Source organism: Pristis pectinata, chromosome 5 (genome assembly GCF_009764475.1).
Source record: "Pristis pectinata isolate sPriPec2 chromosome 5, sPriPec2.1.pri, whole genome shotgun sequence".
NCBI classification, from domain to species: domain Eukaryota; kingdom Metazoa; phylum Chordata; class Chondrichthyes; order Rhinopristiformes; family Pristidae; genus Pristis; species Pristis pectinata.
The window spans coordinates 52,511,507-52,531,552 of record NC_067409.1 but is presented as its reverse complement, the minus strand read 5'-3'; the positions used below and the strand labels follow the sequence as shown (position 1 = coordinate 52,531,552).

Sequence of the window (20,046 nt, the reverse complement as noted above, 5' to 3'; positions counted from 1 at the left end):
AGAGAATTACAAACAGCAATCAATTCGACTAAATCTGAAACAGCAGTTAAGGACCAGAATGAATTGATCACAGACTTTTTACTATGTATATGGAGAAAAATGGGGCCCATCTAGGACTGGATGTTAAATAAACTAGTTGAGAAGAGGCACTGATAGAATCAAGACAGCTGAAGTAGAGTCAAATGTCATCAGCAATCATATATAATCTGACTCTGACTTGGAATGATGTTGACAAGACACAGTATGTTGATGAGGCAGAGGAATATAAACATCCTTAGCAGAATCCAGAGATAATGGTGCAAGACCAAGAAACATATCTCAAAATACAGATTGCTAAAACTGGAAAAAAAAAGCAAGGAAAATTATGCTTAGCTGAAGGAGAGGCAATAGGAAGAGAATGGTGGAGTAAACTAGATTAAAGAATGCAGATATGAGAAAAGTGAATGCGTGACAGTTAAAGTTGTAGAGAATGACTTTTGTTAGAGCTGTTCAATGCTGGTAACTGTTGAAATTTGGCAGAAGCAATTCAAATATGAGCAGATGGGCACAGATTTAGATGTGATAATTTATTCAAGAATGTAAAGAGGAATGTATTCAAGAATGTAGAGGGGAAAGGGAGGCCAGAAATGGGATTAAAATAGAGAATGATGGAAATGTTCAACAAAAAAGGACAACTGACTGAAACCATTATCCATACCTTCCTCTCTGCAAAGATGCTAAGTGACCTGCTTTTACTTCATATTTCTGGGATCTGCAGTATTTTGACATTATAAAATGATGTAGTTGATGATCTGGCCAGCAACTTCAAGGTTTCACAATTGGAGGAGTTAAAGGCCTTCTTAAAATCTGTACACAAATTGTGTTTTTGTTCAAATACTTTTCCTGGATTTGGCTGACAAAAAAGATCACACCCTTGTCTTGTGGGATAATCTTAATCTGCAATGAGATTCTGGCATGACTTTCTTAGCAAGGGTAAGTCATTGATTCGTGGAATACAGAATAGGGATTTTCCTGTTATAGAAAAGCAGATAATGCCACAACAATTTTCATAATCCAATTTAATTCCTTTTTTTTTAGAAATTGTAACAATATTGGCTCTTCTCAAGTATGCTAGAATCTTCTCTTTATACCAGATTCTGTACCAGTTCTTTTCCTCTGATCTTGTAGACTTCAGCCGGTAGACTGTCTGGTCCAGCAGCCTTGTTGTTCTTGGTTTGCATGATGAGTCTCAGTTCAAGGACAGTGGAGTGGTCTGACAGTCAGCAAGAGGTTCTCTTTCAAAGCATCGAGGGATGGATATTGTACTGACATATGTCACAGTGTTTCTAAGTATCCCTCTGCCTGGCTTCACTTTCCTTAGGGAAAATTGACTCATCGTTGGTTTGAAGTGGTGCCTTAGGAAAGGAATTTAGACTGCAAGTGGAACTTGTAACCTGGAAAGGGTGCACATCATGTTTATCAGCATAAACCTCAATCTTCTTGGCTTTATTGTGCTTTTACTTATTTGCGATGACTCTGATGTGCCTTGCGAGTTGCATTACAAAACAGATTAAGATCCAAAGACTTATTCATGATCAGAGGACTATACTGTTGTCTGTAATAGGCTGCAGATAGACCCATTTCTCATTCCAACTGGGATTGAATGAGGCCATATCACTACTTCAACCCGTTCGTCATCTTCATAGCAGACATGTTTGCCCTCTTCAGAATGCCCATGACACATGCACAATGAAAATGGCCTTCAATCCACTCTGGATCTTTTTCCACAGGTTAGCAAAGCCTCAAATTCTCTCGCAACATAAAAAAAAAGACAATGTCCTCAGCAAGGCTGCCTCAGGCCCATCACAAATCACTATTGAGGGACAGACTTTAGAGAGCATTGAGCATAGAGGATCGAGGATCGATGAGGGCAAGGCAGTGGATGTCGTCTGTATGGACGTAAGCAAGGACTTGGACAAGGTCCTGCATGGTAGGCTAGTCTGGAAGGTTAGATTGCATGGGATCCAGGGAGAGCTAGCTAGCTAATTGGATATACGTATAATTGGCTTGATGGTAGGAATCAGAGGGTGATGGTGGTAGATTGTTTTTCCATACTGGAGGCATGACTAATGGTGTGCCACAGGGATCGGTGCTGAGCCTGTTGTTATTCAGCATTTATATAAACGATTTGGATAAGAATGTACGAGACATGGTTAGTAAGTTTGCAGATGACACTAAAATAGGTGGTATCTTAGACAGCGAAGAAGGTTATCAAAAATTACAGGGTGAATCTTGATTAGCTAGTTAAGTGGGCCAGGGAATGGCAAGTGGCGGTCAATTCAGATAAGTGCGAGGAGTTGCACTTTAGGAAGTCAAACCAAGGTTTGACTTTCACAATGAACAATAGGGCCCTGGAGAGTGTTGTAGAACAGAGGGACCTAGGAGTATAAGTGCAAAGTTCCCTGAAAGTGGCATCACAGGTAGACAGGGTGGTGAAGGCAGTATTTGGCATGCTGGCCTTCACCAGTCAGGGCACTGAGTATAGGAGTTGAATGTTACGTTGCAGTTGTACAAGATGTTGGTGAGACCACACCTGGAGTATTGTCTACAGTTTTGGTTATCCTGTTATAGGAAAGACGTCATTAAGTAGGAAAGAGTGCCAAGAAGATTTACGAGAATGTTGCCAGGACTCGAGGGCCTGAGTTTATAGGGAGAGGTTGGGGAGGCCAAGACTTTATTCCTTGGATCTTAGGAGAATGAGGGGTGAACTTATAAAAGTGTATAAAATCATGAAGGATATAGATAAGGTGAATGCAAATAGTCTTTTTCCCAGGGAAAGGGAATCAAAAACTAGAGGGCATAGGTTTAAGGTGAGAGGGAAAAGATTTAAAAAGGGACCCAAGGGGCAACTTCTTCACGCAGTGGATGGTGAGTATATGGAACGAACGACTGGAGGAAGTGGTTGAGGCAGGTACAATAATAAACACTTAAAAGACACTTGGACAGGTACATGGATAGGAAAGGCTTAGAGGGATATGGGTCAAATGTAGGCAAATGAGACTAGCTTAGATGGACACCTTGGTTAGTATGGACAAGTTGGGCTGAAGGACCTGTTCCGTGCTGCATTATTCTATGACTGGATTTCTGTTACCTCAATAGCTACCCATCTCAAATCCAACATTCATTGCAGGATCCAGTGCAGAGTGCTTCCTTTAAGAAAATGCTGCAGCAGGTTTTCACCAATCATGGTTTACATAAGGACACGAAGATCCTGAGGTATAATGCAGTCATCATCTCTACACTTCTCTTATGGATGTGAAAAGTGGCTAACCCACTGTCAATACCTTAAGAATCTGGGAGGTACCAACAACAATGACTACAGAAAATCCTATGCTTTAAATAGTATGATCGACACAATAATGCCAGCATTCCTGCTGAAACCAATGCCACCAGCAGTGAGACAATGATCCTAGTGTAGCCATTCCACCAGACCAGACATTCTTGTCTTACATACCAGATTCTTGCCTTTTCCAAACAAGCCCTTGATTCTCAGCTGAGCTCTGGTTAGGAGATTTGTGCAAGCAGAAAAAAAAAGTGTAAGAATATGCCGAAAATGTATCTCAAGAAAACAGGTGCAGCTATCACAAGCTGGGAAGAGAAAGCCATCAAATGGTTTCAAAGGCACTGCACCCTCTGTGAGGCATAGGCTTCAAGGAGAGACAGACTGCCCTCAAATCTGAAGGGAAAGAGAGAAGGAACGGAAAGAAAACACTTAAAGGCGGCAGTTGACCTGTGAAAAGATGTATGTACCTTCTGCAGGCAGGTTTGTGGCTCCAGGATCAGACTTCACATCATCTTAAAATCTATATGTATATCTGTGGTACAGATCATCAAATATAGGAAATCACTGATAACAGTGAGCAGATAATGTTTGCAAGAACAAAGGGGACAGTTTTTTTTTTGGAATAGTGCAGGTCAAGTTGGGATGGGGTGGAGGGTAAGAGGTAACTCACATAAAAAACTAGTGATGTGAAAGAAGGGCAATTTGAGAAAAAAGAGAGAGGTCAAGTTACAATGTTCACTAGCACAGAGACAAGTAACATGGTGGGGATAAGAATCATGAGAGCAAGAAGTGGGTCTTAAGGACAAGATGAATTCAGAGAAAACATGCAAGAAAAGGTAGGAAAAACCATGGACTCAGAGCTAAGGTGGAGTGAATCCTGGGACAAATATGGCATTAAAAAAATGGGAGGAGGAAAGATTATGAGAAAGTAGTACTTGAATGAGCGGAGGACCTTAATGTAAAACAAGATCAGGAGTATTTCACAACTTGTTTGAAAACGGAATTTGAGATATTGGTTATGGAAAAAGCCAAAAGGTTATCTGTTCTTCAGGCTAGATCTGGAATTTTGCCATCCTGTGCTCAGAAGTAAGTATAGTCAAGTGCTCGATTTCCTAAGACCCCAACATTTATTGTTTTCTCCCCTAAAGTGTTGATATTCTTAAGGAGCACAGTTCCCTGCTATGAACAAAGATAGTCATAGAGTAACACAGCGTAAAAACAAGCCCTTCAACCCAACATGTCCAAGCCGAGCAAGATGCCCATCTAAACTAGTCCTATTTGTCCGTGTTTGGCCTATATCCCTCCAAACCTTTCCTATCCATATTCTGTCCAAATGTCTTTTGAATTTTGTTATTGTACCTATCTCAACCACTTCCTCTGACGGTTCGTTCCATATACGCACCACCCTCTGTGTGCAGAAGTTGCCTCTCAGGTCCCTTTTAAATCATTCCCCTCTCACGAAGATGTAGCCATACCTAACATATACCTCACATATACCTCACAACCAAGATCAATAAAACATTTGGAGATCACTTATCTCCAAACACTAAGTGCTAAATATCTTGAGGTGGTGAAGATGGGATCTGGAGCGGAAATATTGGTTTAGCCTAAATTTAACATAAGACATCATCTTCATGAAACAGTTGATACCTGCACAAGGAACAGTCACAGGGCACATTAGCATTTTCATGTCTTCCTAATAACATTAAGAGTACCCCTAACACCATTCTGATGCTTTAACTAACAATCTAACATCAACCAGTTGTTTGGGAGTAAACCTTCTTTAATTTCAAGCAGTACTTAAAATTACATCTCCACTTCATGTTCAATTGTCATTGATGTCAGGAAAAGAGAATTCTATGATGCAAGAGCCTGGAGGACAAAACACCATTGCCGATGGCAGAGTGTTGAAGAGGTGCACAGAAAGCCAAATTAGGAAAAATGGAGGGTGGGGACATAACAACATCAAATATATTACCAGCCACTGGAACAGGGAGCAGCTCCAATATCCATAGATTCAACCAGATCTGCACTACAGCAATAGCCCAAATGAGCATCACAAAATAGATGGCACTTGTTTTCTTCTTTTTTGCAAATGATACAGTTCCAGGTCTTGGTACTCCTAATGGAGTGTACAAAGTTGAGGAGGAGGAGGACGAGGAGGTGGATGAGGAAGAGCTGAAGTCTCTAGATTCAACAGACCCTAGTGAGAGAAAAAAAAACATTACTGTGTGATTTAATTAGTCATGGGAACACTAAATACCAACAACATTAAATGGTCAAGTTTTAACTATTAGAACATGGAAGTAACTAAATCAAGAAAACTGTCAAATTTCAGCTAAAAAACAAAATGGAACACAATGATTTTCTGGGGAGAAAAAAGTTTTTTTGGACTCCAGCAATGCTCTTCTTAAGTATCAACTAAACTACCCATCCTCAAACTATTTTTATCTCTCTCTCCAAAAACAATTTTTGATTGTGACTCAGACAATTATTTGGTCCACTTTAATAGTATTTATGGCAACCCATACAATATTTATGACAACCAATAACATGTCTTTGGCTAAAGAGATTCTATTCTTATTCCTAATTTTAACATACTGTATGTCCTTTGGCACAGATTTGTCACCAAGCGAACAACTTGTCTGGATCATTTGCCTCAATGAATATCATTGCATTTTCAAATGTGTAACAAAGATTTTGCTGTGAATGGGTGAAACAGCCAGAAGTCATGCTCTGTACTGGAACCAATGACAGGAATTCCACTTTTTTTCCCCTTCAGGGTAGAGTTTTAGAAGCTAGGAAGTTTGAAGTCAGTTGGATACTCTTGGTGATACATGTTAATGAGCAAAGAAGCAGGAATACATGAGAAGTCAATGCTGGCTGGAGAAACAATGCAAATAGGTGGACTCAGATTCTTCTCCCACTGGAAACAGTTCTGAAGCAGGAGGGACTTGTATAATTTGAACAGCTTGAAGGGCTCGAGACTAATACCTTCAGAGAACTGGTGTTTTGGTTTGAGGATATATAATAACTGGGAAAGCGAGATGCAGCAGAATGAAGAAAGTGAGAGGGGATACAAATTATAGAGAGGATTTGGGGGCAAACGAAGTTAGAATAAAGAACGGTCTAACGTGGAAAGGATCAGGGAGCAGGGAAATTTGTGGTGGACTAAATAGGGTTTGGAGTGCAAAAACATAGATGCAGAGGTTAATAAGGAAGGAGCTGCAGATTGAACTAACAAGGGGATCATGATACAGTGGCATTAAAGGAGACAGGTCATTTAAGGACATCCATGGTTACAACATATTCAGAGAAAGTAGGACAAGATTAAAGGGATGATGTACTTAGAAGCTTCAAGTATAAAATTTATTTGGTTAGACTTAAACAACAATACAAGAGCTATTATGCTGCTGGATGCATACTATAATCCATCAATTAGTAGCAAGGAGACAGAAAAACAAACCTGCAAGTCGATTATAGTAATAATGGAAGACTTTAATTATTTTACTACTGACTAGGGAAAATAAACATGTACGGGATAATTACAGAGGAATTCTGAAATTTGTATGACTTCATCTGTAAATTTCCAACCCAATGAGGATATTCTCCAGAGGAAACAAGAGACTGCAGATGCTGGAATCTGGAGCAACAAACAATATGCTGGAGGCACTCAGCAGGTCATGCAGTGTTTGTGTCAATGAAACGTTGACAATTTCTTACCCCCCCCCCCCCCCCCCCCCCCCCGATGCTGCATGACCTGTTGAGTTCCTCGAGAATATTCTCCAACTGGAAATGTGGGCAGAGAAACTGTGGAGTGAATTGGCAAAGTGGATCTATAAAATTGATGAGATACTTTGTCCTAAATGTTTTATAATTCCTTAGTAGGAGTGCATTTTTAAGGATTTTAATAACAACAAGCTTGTAAAATAAATGCTGTAGCGGATTATTCCACCACCAGAATCCAACTTACTTTTGCATCAAAATATTTTATAAACTACTGTACCTTCACAACATTTACCTTCTGTAAGAAGACCACGAGCTCTGGTCCATGAAACCTTAATCAGTATCTCTCAAAACACTAAGATCAACCAGGAGCTTATTGGCCACATCTCTATTTCATGCTATTCCTGTTTGTGAATAATTGTCCATTGATGAGAAGCGGCCATAGGAATTCATTTTAATTGCAATAAATTTGGAGGCAGCACTGCATCAGTGAGGTTATAACTTAATACCATGTATTTTTACAAGAGCTATTCTTTTGTGTGTTGGGGCTATAAACCTCTTCTTGTCCTTGCTACTTGATTTCTGTCTCAGACTAACAGTTGCCACTGAAGCCAGAGGTGACAGATGACTGGACTTCATAGAGGCTGAGGTAAGGAGCATTTGTGAGGGTGGCAGAGCAGCATGCATGATTGGGAAGTGGCAGGGTGGAATATCAACTCCAAAATCAGGTGATCGTAACGTTCTTACTCTTCGTAGATTGTATTAAATTCTTTTAAAACAGTATAGAAGGCTAAGGACAGACCAGGGCCAAGTTTGATTGCAGCCCCTATGGCTGGAGTGACCTCTGGTTCCAGACTGTCCCATAGGAGGAATGGGACTCCATGTCCATCCTGCCAAGACCCCTCAATATGTATGTTTCAATTAAGCAGCTTCTCCCTCTTCCAATGGAAGCAAGACTAGCCTGTGGAAGCTTTCTTTACATAACCCACCCATACTTATCTTTCTTACCACAGAGCTTCATTTTTAAGACTCAGCACAGAATTTTCACATCAGCATTGTTCACCACAGTAAGAACATTACATTGTGCTGATCAATTCAGATTCTTCCCTTCAAAGTAACTTGTATGTGAAAAGTGATGGTGAGCATGGATTAAATCAACAATTCATGGACATACGTAGGCTTATTTGAATGCAGACACTGCTATCAAGGAGGAGGTATTTGTATCCAAAGGCAGATCTGTATTCTAAGGATGGGTCTTACAAGGGAACTGTGGACAGGTTTGATTTACAGATGGTGATTGGTAGGATGAGTTCTGCTCAGAACCTGAGTTAGATAGAATTGTATGTGTTGTTAAATTAGAATTATCAAACAAAAGAAAATCCAGCTATTATCCCTAGCATTCAATGTCATCATCATCACTGAATTCCCCAGTATCAATTTCCTGGGAGTTAAAATTGACCAGAAACTGAATTGGAGTAGCTATCTACACAATGTAGCTAGAAGACCAGGTCAGGGGCTATGAATCCTGAAGTGAGTAACATCTAACTTCCCAGACCCTATCCACATCTACAAAGCTCAAGTCAGGAGTGTGATGGAATACTCTCCACTTGCCTGAATGAGTGCAGCTTCAAACAACAGCAGCCCACAAGATAGGCAACCCATTCTCAACCAGTCAGTCCTCCACCGATGCACAGTAGCAGCAGTTTGTACCACATACAGGATGCATGGCAGCAATACACCAACTCCTTCGACAGCACCTTCCAAACCCACAACCTCTACCAGCTAGGACAAGGGCAACAAAAGCAAAGGAACACCACCACCTGGAATTTGCCCTCCAAGCCAATCATTATCCTGATTTGCAAATACATAGTTGTTCCTTCACTGTCACTGGGTCAGAATCCTGGCACTCCCTTCGTAACCGCGTTGTGGGTATACTCACACCTCAAGGACTGCAGTGGTTCAAGAAGGCAGCTCATCAGCACCTACTCAAAGGCAATTAGGGATGGGCAATTAAGTACTGGCTCACATCACTCGAATGAATCAAAAAAATTGTATGGTGTACATCAAAATCAAAAAACTGCTAGTGCTGGAAATCTAAAATAAGTAAAGAAAATACTGGAAACACTAAGCAGGTTAGTCAGCATCTGTGAAAGATTGAAGTTGATGAACTAAGGGCAAGACTGACCTACCAAAGAGAACTGAAGGACTGCTCTGTGCTGTCACTGAAACGTAGCTTACACCTGTTTCACCTGACTGCGCCATACAACCCGAGGCCTTCTCAGTTCACTGAATGGACCGTACAGCACCCTTGGGCAAAGTAAGAGATGAAGGGGTGGGCCCCTTAATCAATAACTTGTGGTGCTCAAACGTGACGGTCCTTGCGAGTTCCTGCTCACCCAGTTTGGAATATCTAACAGTGAAGTGTCACCCATACATCAGCTATCCTGATGGCCGTTTACATCCCACTTCAGATGGATGTGAAGCCTTCACTCAATGAACTATACTCTGTGGTCAACAGCCTGATGATCCTGTTGATGGTCAACAGGATACCCTGAGGCCCTCTTCATCATTGCAGGTGACTTCAACCAGGCCAACTTCAAGAGTGTGTTACCAAAATAATACCAGCACATCTCCTGTCCCACCAGGGGCCCCAGACACCCTTGACCATTGCTATACAACCATCAAAGATGCCTGCTGAGCCACCCCCAGCCTTCAGCTTGGTAAGTCAGACCACCGGACTGTGCTCCTTCTCCCTGCATACAAACAGAAGCTGAAACGAGAGTATCCAGTACAGAAAGTCGTACAGTGCTGGGCTGAGGAAATAGATGAGCTTTTACATGACTGCTTTGAGTTGGCAGACTGGTCCATGTTCAAAGACTCAGCCTCCAGCCTAGATAAGTATGTCACCACCGTCACAGACTTTATCAGCAAGTGTGTTGAGGACTGTGTACCAAAGAGGACAATCCGGGTGTTCCCAAACCAGAAACCATGGATGAATTGGGAGATCCGCTCCCTACTGAAGTCTAGGACTGCAGCACTCAAATCAGGTGACCATGACCTTTACAAGAAACGAAGATACGACCTCCGTAAAGCTATCAGAGATGCCAAGAGACAATACCAGTCCAAAGTAGAGTCCCCGACCAGCTGTCAGTGTTTGCAGGGCTTACATGCTATAACGGGCTACAAAACGAAGCCAGGCAGCATCGCCAACAACAGTGCATCCCTTCCCAATGAGCTTAATGTATTCTATGCACGTTTTGAACAGAAGGGGATTGGTATGTCACCACCCACCCTGACAGCCTCCTATGCACCTGAACCCATAGTTGCCATTGAGGACGCAAAAATCGGTCTTCCAGAGAGTGGACCCATGGAAAGCATCTGGCCCGGATGGTGTTCCTAGCTTTGCCCTTGGATCCTGCACAAATCAGCTGGCGGGGGTATTTGCAGACATTTTTAAACTTTCCCTGCTTTAATCGGAGGTTCCCACCTGCTTTAAGATGACCACTACCATCCCAGTACCTAAGAAAAACAAGGTAACGTGCCTTAATGACTACCGCCTAGTGGCTCTGACATCCACCATCATGAAGTGTTTTGAGAGGCTGGTCATGGCACACATTAATTCCAGCCTCCCAGAAAACCTCAACCCACTGCAATTCACTTACTGCCAAAACAGGTCCATGGCAGACGCCATCTCCCTGGCCCTACACTCATCTCTTGAGGATCTGAACAGCAAAGACACCTACATTAGATTACTGTTTATTGACTATAACTCCACCTTCAATACTATAATTCTGGACAAACTTATCACCAAACTCTGTGACCTGGGACTCAACACCTCCCTCTGCAACTGGATCCTTGACTTTCTAACCAACAGACCGTAATCAGTGAGGATAGGCAGCAACACCTCTGCCACGATTATTTTCAACACTGGTGCCCCACAAGGCTGCGTCCTCAGCTCTCTACTCTACTGCTTATACACGCATGTCTGTGTGGCCAGATTCCGCTCTAACTCCATCTACAAGTTTGCAGATGATATCACCGTAGTAGAATTCCAATTCCAAGACCATTTGTCAGATATTTACTTCAAATATTTACTGAGTGTTGCTCAAAATTCTGCTCATATTTGTGAAAACACAGATATCAATATCTCCCTTACTTCTCACGATGTGTTCCCAGGAATGAGAGCGCTAATGGAATCAGTGCTAAAAGGAGTCATTACAGCAATATATTAACAGTACATTATTAACAGTGCTGCTGTAGCTGGAACTTGAAGGTTTAGTTCTCTGTTAGTGCTCCCACAACTATGAAAAATTTGTGACCACTTGGTCAGATAAGGGTACATACGTGCGAGTGAACCCCAAGACTGAGCGCTATAATGATCTTATACTCTGCAGGGTAGCACCGAGGGATACCGATGTACCAACAAAATATTTTAGGAACTGTGCACTTTATTTATTAACATCCTAGAAGAAATTATGCTTCAAATTATCAAATTTTCTTTCCTCATTTCAAATATGCAGAGTACAATTAATCACCTGATAATTCTTTTGATGGATGATCCTCTTGATGACTCGAGAATCCTGTCATGGATACTACCATATTAATGGTACTTAAAACTATTTGAATCACATGACCTGGCAGCTCCAAACCTGCGGACAAAAAAGAAGCAAATCAGAAGACAACTAGCAACTTGAACATAACACAACACTGAAACAGAACTAAGCACATTCTACAAATTATGAAATAAAATCAAGAACTGTAGACTTAGAGTTAGCCTAATGTAGACTTACAGGCACTAACAATCGAAAGTAAAATTTAGGACATTCCAATTCTACTCTCACAAACATCAGAAAGCCTATAATGCAGGAAGAATGTGTAAAAGAACTGAACTATTTTCATCTTAATGGTCTGGATTTTACTTCCACGGGGTCATCAGCTATAATTGCTTCCCACGTTCTCTGCTGCCCAGAACCTACCATTGCTGAATCCAGAAAGCCAGTCTTTGGGTCAGATAGTCCTGGAATCAACCAGGGGACCTGAGCAGCAGGAGTGGGGGTAGTGGCAGTGAAAGCAAGCCCTAACCATGAAACTCCTCTGGAAGACTTGCAATGATCTGTCCTAGCTTTGCTCGCTGTCAAATTACTGAACATTTGCCTCTGACATTCAGAAATATCTAAAAATCATTAAAATGAAAGAGTTAAACATTTAAGTGATTGAACATTATAAACAAAATCAACTAAAAACACTTAAGAATGATTAAATAACTTAAAACCCCAAACAAAGTACAAGTATTTTTTTTATACTTCCCTTATTTTACCCCTTTTCTTCTTGTAGCTCTACAGCCCTCACGCAGATGCAGGACATGCAAACATCTTCACCAGGTCCAAAGTGGCACAGGATCAGAAACAGATCCCCCATCTTAAGTGTTGGGGAATCTTAGCAAGGTCCTGCTTCACCTGGACTCTATGGGAGGATGCTTCAGGAACCTAATCACAAATACCAAATTTGAAGGCTGGGATTTTGCAGTCAGCAGCAGAAGGATGCTCACCATCCACAGTGCTTACTACTGCCCATTAACCTCTGATGATCATGGCAGAATTTGGGGGAGAAAAGTAAGCTTGCAGGTGTTGACTTTCTCAAAGCTGAACAACATCCCTTAACACATTTGAAAATGTTAGATCACATGGGTAAATTAAGAGAAGGCTACCAGAAGAATGGAATAGAAATGAAATACATAGAACACTTTAGCACAGTACAGGCCCTTCGGCCCACAATGTTGTGCCGACATTTTATCCTGCTCTAAGATCTTTCTAACCCTTCCCTCCCACATAGCCCCCTATTTTTCTATCATTCATATGTCTATCTAAGAGTCTCTTAAATGTCCCTAATGTATCTGTCCCCACAACCTCTGCCGGAAGTGCATTCCATGCACCCACCACTCTCTGTGTTAAAAACTTACCCCTGACATCCCCTTTATACCTTCCTCCAATCACCTTAAAATTATGGCCCCTCGTGTTAGCCATTGTCGCCCTGGGAAAAAGTCTCTGACTGTCCACTCAATCTATGCCTCTTATCATCTTGTACACCTCTACTCTACCAAGACCCCTCTCATCCTCCTTCTCTCCAAAGAGAAAAGCCCTAGCTCGCTCAACCTATCCTCATAAGACATGCTCTCCAATCCAGGCAACATCCTGGTAAATCTCCTCTTCACCCTCTCTAAAGCTTCCACATCCTTTCAATAATGATGCAACCAGAACTGAACACAATACTCCAAGTGTGGTTTGACCAGAGTTCTATAGAGCTGTAACATCACCTCGTGGCTCTTGAACTCAATACTTTGACTAATGAAGGCCAACACTCCATATGCCTTCTTAACAACCCTATCAACCTGTGAGGCAACCTTGAGGGATCTATGGATGTAGAACCCAACATCCCTCTGTTCCTCCACACTGCTAAGAGTCCTGCCACTAACCTTGTATTCTGCCTTCAAATTCGATCTCCCGAAGCGTATCACTTCATACTTATCCAGTTGAACTCCATCTGCCACTTCTCAGCCCAGCTCTGCATTCAATCAATATCCTGTTGTAATCTACAGCAACCTTCTACACTATGCCGGAGGTAATTAGCTCGGAAGGCAAAATTTGTGGATAGAGTTAATGTATCAAGTCACTAATCTTTCCCCAGAACATTCTCATGAAAGATCATCAGCCAGAAATACTAACTACTCTTGTTTCTCTCTCTCCACAGATGCTACCTGACCTGCTGAGTTCAAGCAGCGTTTTCTATTTCTCTTATCTCAGATCTCCAGCATCTTTATTTTTGCTTTTCCATACTGAGCAAATGTATTACAAAGCATTTTCGAGTGCTTTAAATCTTAAATCGAAGATCGACTTAACTTAGAGCTAATAGCTTTTGTAATAATTTCTGTGAAATCATGCCAAACAAAATGTTTATGAAAAGGGGACCAGTAATCTATTTTCAATAACATTTCATGTGTGGTACCCGTTTTGCTGATTGGTAATTTTAGAAGTGTAGGGCCTCAAAAGAAGCAATCTGATAAGATGTTTCAGAACACAAATGTTATTAAAATTGCAGATCATGAGATAGTATGCTCTTTAAAAGCTCACAAATTTAAAGTGAAACTGGTAATTATTCATAACAGTTCAGTAAAACAGGCCAATCAAAAACTGGAGTGAGTATTGCCAGATGTATAATTACAACATTTAAAAAGGAGGCATTTAAAAGCGAGATAGTAAGAATTCAGAGTCAGCATGTACCCATAACTGTAAGAGGCAAAAATGGCAAGTTTAAGGAACCTTGGTTAACAAAGTATATTGAAAATTTGATCAGAGAAAAGATGGAAGCATAAGAATAGGAATGCGGTATCGAACAAGTCACTAGTAGTTTATAAGGGATACAGAAGAGAAGTAACACATTTGGAGGGCAAATATTGGCCATGAAATGACCTTGACAAATAGGATTAAGGTGAATCCTAAAGTCTTTTATTAGTATACAAGAAGCAAGTGGGTAGCTAAAGGAAGGAATGGGTGCCTTCAGGGATCAAAGGGGTAATCTATATGTGGAGCCAGGGGATATGAGTGAGATCCTAAATGAATACTTCTTATTAGTATTCACCAGAGAGAAGGATGTGGAGGCAGGAGAGTTAAGGAAGGGTTACGCTAATATTCTGGAGCATGTCTGTATCAGGAAGGAGAAAGTGCTAGAAATAATGGGCCACATTCGGGAGAATAGATCCCGAGAACCCAACAGGATCTATCCCAGGATGCAAAGGGAAGTGAAGAAGGAGATTGCTGGGACTTTGACGGAGATTTTTCCATCTTCATTTGCCAGATGTGAGAGACCAGAAGACTGGAGGGTAGCTAACTCTGTCCCAGTGTTCAAAAAGGGCCAAAGGGATTAGCCTGAAAACTACAGGCCAGAGAGTGGGAAGCTGTGAGAGGGAAGTTGTTGGAGAAGATTCTGAGTGACAGGATTTGTATTCACTTGGAAAGGAAGAGACGGCTAGGAAGAGTCAGCATGGTTTTGTGCAAGGAAGATTGTGTCTCACAAATCCAACTGAGTTTTTTTGAGGTAACAAAGGAAACTGATGAGGGCAGAGATGCAGTTTACATGGACTTTAGTAAGGCTTTTGACAAGGTCCCACATGGTATGCTGATCCAGAAGGTTATGGCACGAAGTTTCCAAGGCACTTTGGCAAACTGTTCCAAAGTTGGCTTGGTGCTAGGAGGCAAAGGGTAATGGTGGATGGGTGTTTTTCTTACTAGTAATCTGTAATAAATGTTGTACCGCAGGAGGAGTCAGTCTGGGACCTTTGTTGTTTGTAATATATATCAATGACTTGGATGAGATTATCAGTAGTCTAGCAAGTCTGGAGAGGACACAATTGGTCAAGTTGTAGATAGCAAAGAAAATTGTCTATAGCTATAAAGAGAGATTGAATAGACTGGGTTTATTCTCACTGGAATGTAGGAGGCTGAGGGTGGACCTCATGGATGTTTATAAAATTCTGAAGAGCATTGATAGGATAGATAGTTATAATCTCTTTCCCAGGGCAGAGGAGTCTAGAACTAGAGGGGACAGGTTTAAGGTGGGGGGGGGGGGGGAATTTAAAGGAAATCTGAGGGGTAGGTTCTACAACACTTAAAAGGCATTTGGACAGGTACTTGGGTAGGAAGGGCATGCAGATATTAGGGACCAATGTGGGCAAATAGGATTAATGCAGATAGGCATCGCAGTCAGCGTGGACGAGGTGGGCCGAAAGGGCCCATTTCTGACCTGTACAATAGCCAGAGTCTGTTTACCTCTTCCCTTCCCACCCTTCAGTGACCCAGGCTGCCATTCCAATGAAGCAGCAATTCACTTGCACTTCTTCCAATTTAGTGTACTGTAATCAGTGCTCAAGATGTGATTACCTTTACATTGGAAAAACAAAACACAGATTGGATGACCTCTTTACAGAACACCTCTGACCAGTCCGTAAGCGTGACCCTGAGCTTCCAATAATCCATCACTTTAATTCTCTATCATACAACCATTCCAATTTTGGTCTCTGGCCTCCAACACTGTTCCCACAAAACATTACAGCCAACTTCAAATAGGTTCACATACTATACATTCTCATTTTCAAAACTGCAAGAGTAAAAATTAAACACATATTCAAGAATATATACTTGTTTTTACAGGATAAAAGGAAAGAATTGTGTGATCAAATAGTCATTAAATAAGCATCAAGATATATCAGATAAAAAATACAATTTAACTTATTCACTTGTGGTAAATTAGTGACTCAGATGTTTTGACCACCATGAGTAAAAGCACCCTTATTGTAAAAGAACAATACATCCTTCATCATAAGCAAAGATATGGAACAACAAACAATCTGCTGGAAGAACTCAGTGAGTCAAACAGCATCTGTGAGAGGTAAGGAATTGTCTACCTTTCAGGTCAAAACCCTGCTTCAGGACTTGCTGAGTTCTTCCAGCAGATGCTGGAATCTGGAGTAACAAGCAATCTGCAGACTCGTGTCTCCAAAGATATGGAAAGTGCAGTTATGTTTACACACAAAATAGGTTCAGTATTGGTTAATAATCTTAATGAAGCATCTCAGCGCATAAATAATGGCTACTTATAAATTTAAATAAAAAACACTTTGCATAGCATGGTATTGCACAGCATCAACTCACCAGTGCCATTCCCTGTCCCTTCCTGAAATGCCCCCAGTGCCAGCAGAATGACTATCACCACAAAAACTGGAATTCGCCAAGCTCCAGAAATTGATGCTGTAAGGAAAATAAATTATTAATAAATTAACTCAAACATTCATTATAGATCAGGATACTAAGGAAATTGCAGACAAAATAGTTTCCTTAGACTCCCATAACCTATCATAATTCCCATGGGACACACATGGGACCTTAATAAAGGCTTTCTTTGTGGAAATCCTGCGAGAAAGACTGATTAAACTATCATCAGTGGAAAACCTGGATAGGATGTGAAACGAGATTACAAATTTAGTTAAAACAGAGAGTACAATTCTTGTGAATAGAATTACGCCATTCTCTGGAAAACATGCTGAGTGCCTAGCGTTTGGGCTCATGTTCTTATCTACTACAATTATTCAGAAACAAAAATGAGTTTGTTGAGTTTACAAAAAACATTGAAATAAGAAGTGCAGTTGAGGTTTCCACAGGTCAACTGAAATGCATTGTGAAACCAAAAGGAAGAATGAGCAACATTGATAGTATGGAGAGTCTGAAAAACATGGAAAATTACATTCTCAACATCAAGAAACTGTTGAGGATCATTTAAAAAAATACAATATGTTGCAGTATAATCCACAACAGTTAAGAATAAAGGTGAAGTTATGCTGAATATTCAAGATTTGACTTTTACTAAAGAATGCTGCTGAATGGAGGGATCAGGATGTCTTTGTATATGAAGCACAGAAAATTAAATGTGCAGGTGTAGCAAGCAAACAGAAAAGCAAATGGAATGGGACATTTATTGTAGAGCTTTTGTCATATTTTGACTGTAGTGTTTTTAGCTATTTGTTCTTTAATCCACGAAAGAAATAGTCAATGTGCTATAGATTTCCTAAAACCGAATTCCATCAAAAAGTTAATTCTTAGGAGATCACATATTTTATCCTACAGTACTTCAGGATTTTAGTTAACATTTTGGAGGTACTTGAATTTGGAATTTACCGATGAAGAAAATATACATCATCTTGCGCAATCTCCTTCTGGAGGCAACAACAGACCATCAATTCTCCCCATTTCCTCCTTTCATTCCCAGTCAAGAGTTACTTAAGCTTCTGCTGGGTTAAACTTAGATGGGGATTGGAGGAGTCTCTACTTAAAAACATTTTAATAAAAGGTTTCTTACCCAGGTAAAAGAGAAGCACCGTCCAAACTGGAACAGAGATTGTTTTAAGAAAACGTTCCGTTTTTGTATTCCACTTAAATGAAACTGCTAACACATATCCAACAACAAGTGTCCAGACCTGTATCAAGTTAAAAATAATTAATTATTTTAACTATTTTATTAATGTCAGAGGTATGTCCGCTCAATATAATCAAAACCAATATTACAGCGCCATGAAAATTCATTTTTAAAAAAACTTACTGGACCAAGAAACCTTCAGACTTTAAAATTTGGACACATTTTTGCCAAAAGATCATTGGTTACAAATAATACTGATGGCCTCCTGAAAAATAAACTATGAATTATCAATATAAATTATCAATTTTTAACAATGTGAGATCTTTAGCAAAAGATCTTCCAGCATATGATGACTACAGCTGAGATAACCAAGCAGGCATCCATAATGTTGACGTATCTAGTGACTGTTAATTGTTTGAATATAAGATATCTTTATTATTAGTCACATGTACTCTACATCAAAACACACAGTGAAATACATCTTTTGTGTAGAGTGTTCTGGGGGCAGACTGGAATATACATAGGATGAATGCACACGGTCTTTTTCCCAGGGTTGGGGAAATCAAGAACTAGTAGGCACAGGTTTAAGGTGAGAGTGATTTTCCACCCAAAGGGTGGTCTGTATATGGAACAAGCTACCAGAGGAAGTGGTTGAGGCAGGTACATTAACATTTAAAAGATACTTGGATAGGTACATGGGTAGGAAAGACTTATAGGTATATGGGCCAAATGCAGGCAAATGGGAACTTCATTGATCTTAAATGTTAACTCTTTCTCTACAGAAGCTGCCTTACCTGCTGATTATTTCCAACATTTTCTGCTTTCCAGCATCTGTAGAATTCTGTATTTGTGTGGTACAATGTAGGATTGTATTCCCTGAAATTTAGAAGGGGCAATTGAACAATGTTTTCAAGATATTAAAAGGGAATTAATGGGCTCTACAAACAATTAATATCCATTGGCCACTAGGGACAGGAAATCCAAAAATTCAGCCAAGGACTCCAGGGATTCATTTAGGAAAATCTGCTACACACCTAAAGGATGGTTGAAGTTTAGATCTAGCAACTGTAAAAAGCAACTGTTTTAAATACAAGGTTGTTAGATTTTTGTTAACCAAGATATTTGCAGATATGGGGAAGTGGCAGGTATATTGTCCATTATAGATCAGTCAAGATCTTGGTGAATGAGAGACAAAACTCAGAGTCAAATAGTATACCTGTTCTTATTTTCCTATACAGGAAATTTCATCAGCAGGTTAACTACCAAAGTGGAGTCCACAACATGATCTGTGGAAAACTGTGTGGTAGGTAGACAGGCCAAATGCTTGTTCTTGTTCCCATTTCTATCATATTTGTTTTACCTCTGATGGTTTATCATCTATGCAGTTTCAACGAAAACATCTCATAAAGGTCATTTTGACTGAGGCTTAGTTTGAAAACCATTTGAAAATTAATTTTCTTTAAAAGTTACTTACTTTGTGTACTTTATGTAAATTTTCTATTTTGTTCTGTTACAATGAATCTTAATTGCTTAAGAATACAGTACAAGCTGGTGTCAATAACATCCAAGGTAACTAATAAGGCTAATGGGAGACCCACAGATAGGACAGGAGGGTGGGTCATTTGTGAGGTGGTGCACACCTTCTGCCATTTTCATGGGGCTTCTACGTGCTTTTAATGTATGAATTCCAAGTTCTCAATACCATCCTGAATGAACCCGAGTCATGCAGCACAGAAAAATGGCCTTTGGCCCACCATGTCAATCCTATCTGTTGTACTGTATACACTAATCCCATTTTCCAGCTTTAGGTCCACAGCTGTCTATGCCTTGGCAATTGAAATACTTGTCTAAATGCTTCTTAAGTATTGAAAGGGTATCAGCCTTCACCACCTCTTCAGGTGTCATTTTCCAGACTCCAACCATCTGTGTGAAAAAATTCCCCCTCAAATCATCTTTAATCTTTCCCCTCTCACCTTAAACCTGTGGCCTCTAGTTTTAGACTCCCCTACCATGGGAAAAATACTGTGACCATCCAT

General features: G+C 40.4%; 1 protein-coding gene across 2 annotated transcripts in view; it reads right to left on the bottom strand.

Annotated features, from left to right (window-relative positions):
* tmem245 (transmembrane protein 245) overlaps positions 1–20,046 on the bottom strand; it is an 84,858-nt gene that overhangs the window by 47,321 nt on the left and 17,491 nt on the right. For both annotated transcript variants that reach the window (XM_052016013.1, XM_052016014.1), the window contains exons 2-5: positions 17,954–18,071; positions 16,753–16,848; positions 11,584–11,697; positions 5,301–5,525 (exon numbers count right to left, since the gene is read on the bottom strand). In XM_052016013.1, the coding sequence (XP_051871973.1) occupies positions 5,301–5,525; positions 11,584–11,697; positions 16,753–16,848; positions 17,954–18,071 (553 nt within the window). The remainder of the gene's footprint in view (positions 1–5,300; positions 5,526–11,583; positions 11,698–16,752; positions 16,849–17,953; positions 18,072–20,046) is intronic.